Source organism: Oncorhynchus clarkii, chromosome 33 (assembly GCF_045791955.1).
Source record: "Oncorhynchus clarkii lewisi isolate Uvic-CL-2024 chromosome 33, UVic_Ocla_1.0, whole genome shotgun sequence".
NCBI lineage: Eukaryota > Metazoa > Chordata > Actinopteri > Salmoniformes > Salmonidae > Oncorhynchus > Oncorhynchus clarkii.
Window position 1 is genome coordinate 22,435,524 of NC_092179.1, and position 11,340 is coordinate 22,446,863.

At 49.5% G+C, this 11,340-nt stretch overlaps 1 protein-coding gene across 2 annotated transcripts in view; it reads left to right on the top strand.

Moving 5' to 3' along the window:
- Positions 1-11,340, top strand: part of LOC139393225 (ankyrin repeat and sterile alpha motif domain-containing protein 1B-like) — a 366,701-nt gene that overhangs the window by 130,478 nt on the left and 224,883 nt on the right. For both annotated transcript variants that reach the window (XM_071141673.1, XM_071141674.1), the window contains exon 7: positions 9,185-9,286. In XM_071141673.1, the coding sequence (XP_070997774.1) occupies positions 9,185-9,286 (102 nt within the window). The remainder of the gene's footprint in view (positions 1-9,184; positions 9,287-11,340) is intronic.

The following is an 11,340-nucleotide window of genomic DNA, read 5'->3' on the forward strand; positions in this document are numbered from 1 at the left end:
ACACTTTTTATGGATATCTTTAAGAAATGGCTTTCTTCTTGCCACTCTTCCATAAAGGCCAGATTTGTGCAATATATGACTGATTGTTGTCCTATGGACAGAGTCTCCCACCTCAGCTGTAGATCTCTGCAGTTCATCCAGAGTGATCATGGGCCTCTTTGCTGCATCTCTGATATGAGAGAGACAGAGAGATAGATAGATAGAGATATATATATAGATAGAGATATATATACAGATATATATAGATAGAGAGAGACAGAGACTGAGACAGTTGATGATATGGAGAGAGAGGGGGACAGAGACAGTTGATGATATGGAGAGAGAGGGGGACAGAGACAGTTGATGATATGGAGAGAGAGAGGGGGGACAGAGACAGTTGATGATATGGAGAGAGATAGGGGGACAGAGACAGTTGATGATATGGAGAGAGAGGGGGGACAAAGACAGTTGATGATATGGAGAGAGAGAGGGGGACAGAGACAGTTGATGATATGGAGAGAGAGGGGACAGAGACAGTTGATGATATGGAGAGAGAGAGGGGGACAGAGACAGTTGATGAAATGGAGAGAGAGAGGGGGACTGAGACAGTAGAGGATATGGAGAGAGAGGGGACAGAGACAGTTGATGATATGGAGAGAGAGAGGGGGACTGAGACAGTAGATGATATGGAGAGAGAGGGGGACAGAGACAGTTGATGATATGGAGAGAGAGGGGACAGAGACAGTTGATGATATGGAGAGAGAGAGGGGGACAGAGACAGTTGATGATATGGAGAGAGAGAGGGGGACAGAGACAGTAGATGATATGGAGAGAGAGAGAGAGGGGGACAGAGACAGTTGATGATATGGAGAGAGAGAGAGGGGGACAAAGACAGTAGATGATATGGAGAGAGAGGGGGGACAGAGACAGTTGATGATATGGAGAGAGAGAGGGGGACAGAGACAGTTGATGATATGGAGAGAGAGAGGGGGACAGAGACAGTTGATGATATGGAGAGAGAGAGGGGGACAGAGACAGTTGATGATATGGAGAGAGAGAGGGGGACTGAGACAGTAGAGGATATGGAGAGAGAGGGGGGACAGAGACAGTTGATGATATGGAGAGAGAGAGGGGGACAGAGACAGTTGATGATATGGAGAGAGAGAGGGGGACAGAGACAGTTGATGATATGGAGAGAGAGAGAGGGGGACAGAGACAGTTGATGATATGGAGAGAGAGAGAGGGGACAGAGACAGTTGATGATATGGAGAGAGAGAGGGGGACAGAGACAGTTGATGATATGGAGAGAAAGGGGACAGAGACAGTTGATGATAGGGAGAGAGAGAGGGGGACTGAGACAGTAGAGGATATGGAGAGAGAGGGGGGACAGAGACAGTTGATGATATGGAGAGAGAGAGGGGGACAGAGACAGTTGATGATATGGAGAGAGAGAGGGGGACAGAGACAGTTGATGATATGGAGAGAGAGGGGGACAGAGACAGTAGATGATATGGAGAGAGAGAGAGAGGGGGACAGAGACAGTAGATGATATGGAGAGAGAGAGGGGGACGGAGACAGTAGATGATATGGAGAGAGAGGGGGGACAGAGACAGTTGATGATATGGAGAGAGAGAGGGGGACTGAGACAGTAGAGGATATGGAGAGAGAGGGGGGACAGAGACAGTTGATGATATGGAGAGAGAGAGGGGGACAGAGACAGTTGATGATATGGAGAGAGAGAGGGGGACAGAGACAGTTGATGATATGGAGAGAGAGGGGGACAGAGACAGTAGATGATATGGAGAGAGAGAGAGAGGGGGACAGAGACAGTAGATGATATGGAGAGAGAGAGGGGGACGGAGACAGTAGATGATATGGAGAGAGAGGGGGGACAGAGACAGTTGATGATATGGAGAGAGAGAGGGGGACTGAGACAGTAGAGGATATGGAGAGAGAGGGGGGACAGAGACAGTTGATGATATGGAGAGAGAGGGGACAGAGACAGTTGATGATATGGAGAGAGAGAGGGGGACTGAGACAGTAGAGGATATGGAGAGAGAGGGGGGACAGAGACAGTTGATGATATGGAGAGAGAGAGGGGGACAGAGACAGTTGATGATATGGAGAGAGAGAGGGGGACAGAGACAGTAGATGATATGGAGAGAGAGAGAGAGGGGGACAGAGACAGTAGATGATATGGAGAGAGAGAGGGGGACTGAGACAGTAGATGATATGGAGAGAGAGGGGGGACAGAGACAGTTGATGATATGGAGAGAGAGAGGGGGACTGAGACAGTAGAGGATATGGAGAGAGAGGGGGGACAGAGACAGTTGATGATATGGAGAGAGAGAGGGGGACAGAGACAGTTGATGATATGGAGAGAGAGGGGGGGACAGAGACAGTTGATGATATGGAGAGAGAGAGGGGGACAGAGACAGTTGATGATATGGAGAGAGAGAGGGGGACAGAGACAGTTGATGATATGGAGAGAGAGGGGGACAGAGACAGTTGATGATATGGAGAGAGAGGGGACAGAGACAGTTGATGATATGGAGAGAGAGAGGGGGACTGAGACAGTTGATGATATGGAGAGAGAGAGGGGGACAGAGACAGTTGATGATATGGAGAGAGAGGGGGGACAGAGACAGTTGATGATATGGAGAGAGAGGGGGGACAGAGACAGTTGATGATATGGAGAGAGAGAGGGGACAGAGACAGTTGATGATATGGAGAGAGTGTGGGGGACAGAGACAGTTGATGATATGGAGAGAGAGAGGGGACAGAGACAGTTGATGATATGGAGAGAGTGAGGGGGACAGAGACAGTTGATGATATGGAGAGAGAGAAGGGGACAGAGACAGTTGATGATATGGAGAGAGAGGGGGGACAGAGACAGTTGATGATATGGAGAGAGAGAGGGGACAGAGACAGTTGATGATATGGAGAGAGTGAGGGGGACAGAGCCAGTTGATGATATGGAGAGAGAGAGGGGGACAGAGACAGTTGATGATATGGAGAGAGAGAGGGGGACAGAGACAGTTGATGATATGGAGAGAGAGGGGGACAGAGACAGTTGATGATATGGAGAGAGAGGGGACAGAGACAGTTGATGATATGGAGAGAGAGGGGGACAGAGACAGTAGAGGATATGGAGAAAGAGGGGACAGAGACAGTTGACGATATGGAGAGAGAGAGGGGACAGAGACAGTTGATGATATGGAGAGAGAGAGGGGGACTGAGACAGTAGAGGATATGGAGAGAGAGGGGGGACAGAGACAGTTGATGATATGAGGAGAGAGAGGGGGACAGAGACAGTTTATGAGATGGAGAGAGAGGGGGGACAGAGACAGTTGATGATATGGAGAGAGAGAGGGGGACTGAGACAGTAGAGGATATGGAGAGAGAGGGGGGGCAGAGACAGTTGATGATATGGAGAGAGAGAGGGGGACTGAGACAGTAGAGGATATGGAGAGAGAGAGGGGGACTGAGACAGTAGATGATATGGAGAGAGAGGGGGGGACAGAGACAGTTGATGATATGGAGAGAGAGAGGGGGACAGAGACAGTTGATGATATGGAGAGAGAGGGGGACAGAGACAGTTGATGATATGGAGAGAGAGGGGACAGAGACAGTTGATGATATGGAGAGAGAGAGGGGGACAGAGACAGTTGATGATATGGAGAGAGAGGGGGACAGAGACAGTTGATGATATGGAGAGAGAGGGGACAGAGACAGTTGATGATATGGAGAGAGAGAGGGGGACAGAGACAGTTGATGATATGGAGAGAGAGGGGGGACAGAGACAGTAGATGATATGGAGAGAGAGAGGGGGACAGAGACAGTTGATGATATGGAGAGAGAGGGGGGGACAGAGACAGTTGATGATATGGAGAGAGAGAGGGGGACAGAGACAGTAGATGATATGGAGAGAGAGGGGGGACAGAGACAGTAGATGATAGGGAGAGAGAGAGGGGACAGAGACAGTTGATGATATGGAGAGAGAGAGGGGGACAGAGACAGTTGATGATATGGAGAGAGAGGGGGGACAGAGACAGTTGATGATATGGAGAGAGAGAGGGGGACAGAGACAGTAGATGATATGGAGAGAGATGGGCGACAGAGACAGTTGATGATATGGAGAGAGAGTGGGGGCCAGTGACAGTAGATGATATGGAGAGAGAGAGGGGGACAGAGACAGTTGATGATATGGAGAGAGAGGGGGGACAGAGACAGTTGATGATATGGAGAGAGAGAGCGGGGGGGACAGAGAACGTTGATGATATGGTGAGAGAGAGGGGGACAGAGACAGTATATGATATGGAGAGAGAGAGGAGGACAGAGACAGTTGATGATATGGAGAGAGAGAGGGGGACAGAGACAGTTGATGATATGGAGAGAGAGGGGGGACAGAGACAGTTGATGATATGGAGAGAGAGGGGGGACAGAGACAGTTGATGATATGGAGAGAGAGGGGGACAGAGACAGTTGATGATATGGAGAGAGGGGGGGGACAGAGACAGTTGATGATATGGAGAGAGAGAGGGGGACTGAGACAGTAGAGGATATGCAGAGAGAGGGGGGGACAGAGACAGTAGATGAGATGGAGAGAGAGATGGGACAGAGACAGTTGATGATATGGAGAGAGAGAGGGGGACAGAGACAGTAGATGATATGGAGAGAGAGAGGGGACAGAGACCATTGATGATATGGAGAGAGAGAGAGAGGGGGACAGAGACAGTAGAGGATTCGGAGAGAGAGAGGGGGACAGAGACAGTAGATGATATGGAGAGAGAGAGGGGACAGAGACCATTGATGATATGGAGAGAGAGAGAGAGAGGGGGACAGAGACAGTAGAGGATATGGAGAGAGAGAGGGGGACAGAGACAGTAGATGATATGGAGAGAGAGGGGGACAGAGACAGTTGATGATATGGAGAGAGAGAGGGGGACTGAGACAGTAGAGGATATGGAGAGAGAGAGGGGGACAGAGACAGTAGATGATATGGAGAGAGAGGGGGGACAGAGACAGTAGATGATATGGAGAGAGAGGGGGACAGAGACAGTTGATGATATGGAGAGAGAGGGGGACAGAGACAGTAGAGGATATGGAGAGAGAGAGGGGGACAGAGACAGTAGATGATATGGAGAGAGAGTGGGGACAGAGACAGTAGATGATATGGAGAGAGAGGGGGACAGAGACAGTTGATGATATGGAGAGAGAGAGGGACAGAGACAGTTGAGGATATGGAGAGAGAGAGGGGGACAGAGACAGTTGATGATATGGAGAGAGAGAGGGGGACTGAGACAGTAGAGGATATGGAGAGAGAGAGTAGGGGACTGAGACAGTAGATGATATGGAGAGAGAGGGGGGGACAGAGACAGTTGATGATATGGAGAGAGAGAGGGGGACAGAGACAGTTGATGATATGGAGAGAGAGGGGGACAGAGACAGTTGATGATATGGAGAGAGAGGGGACAGAGACAGTTGATGATATGGAGAGAGAGAGGGGGACAGAGACAGTTGATGATATGGAGAGAGAGGGGGACAGAGACAGTTGATGATATGGAGAGAGAGGGGACAGAGACAGTTGATGATATGGAGAGAGAGAGGGGGACAGAGACAGTTGATGATATGGAGAGAGAGGGGGGACAGAGACAGTAGATGATATGGAGAGAGAGAGGGGGACAGAGACAGTTGATGAGATGGAGAGAGAGGGGGGGACAGAGACAGTTGATGATATGGAGAGAGAGAGGGGGACAGAGACAGTAGATGATATGGAGAGAGAGGGGGGACAGAGACAGTAGATGATAGGGAGAGAGAGAGGGGACAGAGACAGTTGATGATATGGAGAGAGAGAGGGGGACAGAGACAGTTGATGATATGGAGAGAGAGGGGGGACAGAGACAGTTGATGATATGGAGAGAGAGAGGGGGACAGAGACAGTAGATGATATGGAGAGAGAGAGGGGGACAGAGACAGTTGATGATATGGAGAGAGAGGGGGGACAGAGACAGTTGATGATATGGAGAGAGAGAGCGGGGGGGACAGAGACCGTTGATGATATGGTGAGAGAGAGGGGGACAGAGACAGTATATGATATGGAGAGAGAGAGGAGGACAGAGACAGTTGATGATATGGAGAGAGAGAGGGGGACAGAGACAGTTGATGATATGGAGAGAGAGGGGGGACAGAGACAGTTGATGATATGGAGAGAGAGGGGGGACAGAGACAGTTGATGATATGGAGAGAGAGGGGGACAGAGACAGTTGATGATATGGAGAGAGAGGGGACTGAGACAGTAGATGATATGGAGAGAGGGGGGGGACAGAGACAGTTGATGATATGGAGAGAGAGAGGGGGACTGAGACAGTAGAGGATATGGAGAGAGAGGGGGGGACAGAGACAGTAGATGAGATGGAGAGAGAGATGGGACAGAGACAGTTGATGATATGGAGAGAGAGAGGGGGACAGAGACAGTAGATGATATGGAGAGAGAGAGGGGACAGAGACCATTGATGATATGGAGAGAGAGAGAGAGGGGGACAGAGACAGTAGAGGATATGGAGAGAGAGAGGGGGACAGAGACAGTAGATGATATGGAGAGAGAGAGGGGACAGAGACCATTGATGATATGGAGAGAGAGAGAGAGGGGGACAGAGACAGTAGAGGATATGGAGAGAGAGAGGGGGACAGAGACAGTAGATGATATGGAGAGAGAGGGGGACAGAGACAGTTGATGATATGGAGAGAGAGAGGGGACTGAGACAGTAGAGGATATGGAGAGAGAGGGGGGACAGAGACAGTAGATGATATGGAGAGAGAGGGGGACAGAGACAGTTGATTATATGGAGAGAGAGGGGGACAGAGACAGTAGAGGATATGGAGAGAGAGAGGGGGACAGAGACAGTAGATGATATGGAGAGAGAGTGGGGACAGAGACAGTAGATGATATGGAGAGAGAGGGGGACAGAGACAGTTGATGATATGGAGAGAGAGAGGGACAGAGACAGTTGAGGATATGGAGAGAGAGAGGGGGACAGAGACAGTTGATGATATGGAGAGAGAGAGGGGGACTGAGACAGTAGAGGATATGGAGAGAGAGGGGGGGACAGAGACAGTAGATGAGATGGAGAGAGAGAGGGGACAGAGACCATTGATGATATGGAGAGAGAGCGAGAGGGGGACAGAGACAGTAGAGGATATGGAGAGAGAGAGGGGGACAGAGACAGTAGATGATATGGAGAGAGAGAGGGGGGGGGGACAGAGACAGTAGATGATATGGAGAGAGAGAGAGGGGGACAGACAGTAGATGATATGGTGAGAGAGAGGGGGACAGAGACAGTAGATGAGATGGAGAGAGAGGGGGGACAGAGACAGTAGATGATATGGTGAGAGAGAGGGGGACAGAGACAGTAGATGATATGGAGAGAGAGGGGGGACAGAGACAGTAGATGATATGGTGAGAGAGAGGGGGACAGAGACAGTAGATGATATGGAGAGATAGGGGGGACAGAGACAGTAGATGATATGGAGAGAGAGGGGGGACAGAGACAGTAGATGAGATGGAGAGAGAGAGGGGACAGAGACAGTTGATGATATGGTGAGAGAGGGGGGACAGAGACCGTTGATGATATGGAGAGAGAGGGGGACAGAGACAGTTGATGATATGGAGAGAGAGAGAAAGGGGGACAGTAGATGATATGGAGAGAGAGGGGGGGACAGAGACAGTAGATGAGATGGTGAGAGAGAGGGGGACAGAGACAGTAGATGAGATGGAGAGAGAGGGTGGACAGAGACAGTAGATGATATGGTGAGAGAGAGGGGGACAGAGACAGTAGATGAGATGGAGAGAGAGAGGGGGACAGAGACAGTAGATGATATGGAGAGAGAGGGGGGACAGAGACAGTTGATGATATGGAGAGAGAGAGGGACAGAGACCGTTGATGATATGGTGAGAGAGAGGGGGACAGAGACCGTTGATGAGATGGAGAGAGAGAGGGGACAGAGACAGTTGATGATATGGAGAGAGAGGGGGGACAGAGACAGTAGATGATAGGGAGAGAGAGAGGGGGACAGAGACAGTAGATTATATGGAGAGAGAGGGGGACAGAAACAGTAGATGATATGGAGAGAGAGGGGGGACAGAGAAAGTAGATGATATGGAGAGAGAGAGGGGGACAGAGACAGAGAGAGGGGACAGAGAGTAAATAATATGGAGAGAGAGGGGACAGACAGTAGAGGATATGGAGAGAGAGACGGGGACAGAGACAGTAAATGATATGGAGAGAGAGGGGGACAGAGACAGTAAATGATATAGAGAGAGAGAAGATATGGAGAGAGAGAGAGAGGACAGTAGAGGATATGGAGAGAGAGAGAGGGGGACAGAGACCGTAAATGATATGGAGAGAGAGAGGACAGTAGAGGATATGGAGAGAGAAAGGACAGTAGAGGATATGGAGAGAGAGAGAGAGGACAGTAGAGTATATGGAGAGAGAGAGAGAGGGGGGGGGGGGACAGAGACAGTAAAGGATATGGAGAGAGAGAGAGGACAGTAGAGAATATGGAGAGAGAGAGAGAGAGAGAGAGAGAGAGGGGGACAGAGACAGTAAAGTATATGGAGAGAGCGAGAGGACAGTAGAGAATATGGAGAGAAAGAGAGGACAGTAGAGGATATGGAGAGAGAGAGGGAGAGTGGTCTTGTCCTACAATCCCCTCCTCTCCCCCCTTATTTTCCTCAATCACTTCCTGATTCCTCTGTTGTCTTGTTGCACTTCCTGTGAGGAACCCCGGGCAGCCATATTGTTTTTGTCCGTGGGTCTTATTTATGTAGATGAGTGACAGGCCTGTACCGGTGTACTGTCTGACCCATGTCATCCACCCAACCTTCTCCTCTATCCATCAATCTGTGTGTGTGATACAGGATGGACACAGCTAGCTTCCTCTGTCGGTAAATTGTCAGACAGAAATACAGTATGGATGTTTTCCTTGTAAATTACTCCAAGTGAGTCTATTTAGGATCGTTGTCCTCCTACACGCAACACTTTACAGTGCTTCCCCTTTAAAATGTGTATATACATTTACTTGTTAAGGGAGTGTGTGCAGGAGGCTAAATTTGTGTGTGTGTGTGTGTGTGTGTGCGCGCTTGCTCGTGTGTGAGTGTCGGCTGGGTGCCTGACCCATGGTTTCGGTCTTCTGTCTGTTGCAGGTATTGATGCCAACATCACAGACTGCCAGGGAAGGACAGCTCTGGAGATCCTCAGAGAACACCCCGCACAGAAGTCCCAGCAAATCACTGCACTCATGCAAGGTACCACACATTAATACACATGCATTAACATACACACACATTAACATACACACATTAACATACACACATTAACATACACATGCATTAACATACACACATTAACATACACACATTAACATACACACATTAACATGCACATATTAACATACACACATTAACATACACACACATTAACATACACACACGTACCCATGTGTGGATATACCGCTCTCTCTCTCCCTCGTTGTGACAGTGTACGTGGTTGTTTAGAGTGCCTGGGGGTGTAGTGTCCGGATGTGTACAGATTGTGTGCAGATTGAGACAAGTCGTTCCAGGAAGTTTATTTGTCCAATGGGGAACACGAACAATGTGAGACCTCTGTGTTGCTCTTCCTATACACAGGGGGGGGGGGGGGGGGGAAGACAATGTTTCAGCCATTGTCTTCTGCTCTCAGAGAACGATGCACTGTTGTAACTAGTCCTGAGTTGTTAGTGTAGGATAATGACTTCACGGGTTAACTCATTGAGTGGCCTGGTTATCTGCAGTTATGGCTAAGCCCCTAGAAAGACTCTGGGGTGTTCTGTAGGAGTGAGTGGTTTTGGGTTTGTGGATGTGAATTTGGATGTCTTGGTTGTCCTTTTCAAGTCAAACTTTATTTGTCACATGCGCCGAACACAACAAGTGTAGACCTTACCGTGAAATGCTTACATACAAGCCCTTAACCAACAGTGCAGTTCAATAACTGTTTACCAAGTAGATAAAAATAAAAAGTAACACAATAAGAATAACAATAACGAAGCTACATACAGGGGGCACCGGTACCGAGTCAGTGTGGTGGGGTACAGGCTAGTTGAGGTGATTTGTACATGTAGGTGGGGGTGAAGTGACTATGCATAGATAATAAACAGCGAGTAGCAGCAGTGTACAGAAGGAAGGGGTCAATGTAAATTGTCCGGTGGCGATTTGACTAATTGTTCAGCAGTCTAATGGCTTGAGGGTAGAAGCTGTTGATGAGCCTTTTGGTCCTAGACTTGGCGCTCCGGAACCGCCGTGCGGTAGCAGAGATAACAGTCTTGGCCCCAGTGATGTACTGGGCCGTACGCACTACCCTTTGTAGCGCCTTACTGTCAGATGCCGAGCAGTTGCTATACCAGGTCGGTGATGCAACCGGTCAGGATGCTCTCGATGGTGCAGCTGTAGAACCTTTTGACGATCTGGGGACCCATCTTTTCAGTCTCCTGAGGGGGAAAAGGTGTTGTCGTGCCCCCTTCATGACTGTCTTGGTGTGTTTGGACCATGATAGTTCGTTGGCAATGTGGACACCAAGGAACTTGACTCCCGACCCGCTCCACTTCAGCCCCGTTGATATTAATGGGGGCCTATTTGACCCACCTTTTCTTGTAGTCCACGATCCTCTCATTTGTCTTGTTCACATTGAGGGAGAGGTTGTTGTCCTGGCACCACACTGCCAGTTCCCTGACCTCCTCCCTATATGCTGTCTCATTGCTGTCGGTGATCAGGCCTACCACTGTTGTGTGATGATGGTGTCGGAGTCATGTTTGGCCACGCAATCGTGGGTGAACAGGGAATACAGGAGGGGACCAAGTACACACCCCTGAGGAGACCCAGTGTTAAGGATCAGCGTGGCAGACGTGTTGTTGCCTACTATTACCACTTGGGGGAGGCCCATCCGGAAGTCCAGGATCCATTTGCAGTGGGAGGTGTTTAGTCCCAGAATCCTTAGCTTAGTGATGAACGTCGTGGGCGCTATGGTGTTGAACGCTGAGCTGTAGTTAATGAACAGTATTCTCACATAGGTGTCCAGTTGAGAAAGGGCAGTGTGGAGTGCGATTGAGATTGCGTCATCTGTGGATTGGTTGGGGCGTTATGTGAATTGGAGTGGGTCTAGGGTGTCTGGGAGATTACTGATGTGAGCCATGACCAGCCTTTCAAAGCACTTCATGGCTACCAAAGTGACAGCCAAAGGGCGGTAATCATTTAGGCAGGTTACATTTGTTTCCTTGGGCACAGGGACTATGATGGTCTGCTTGAAACATGTAGGTATTACAGACTCG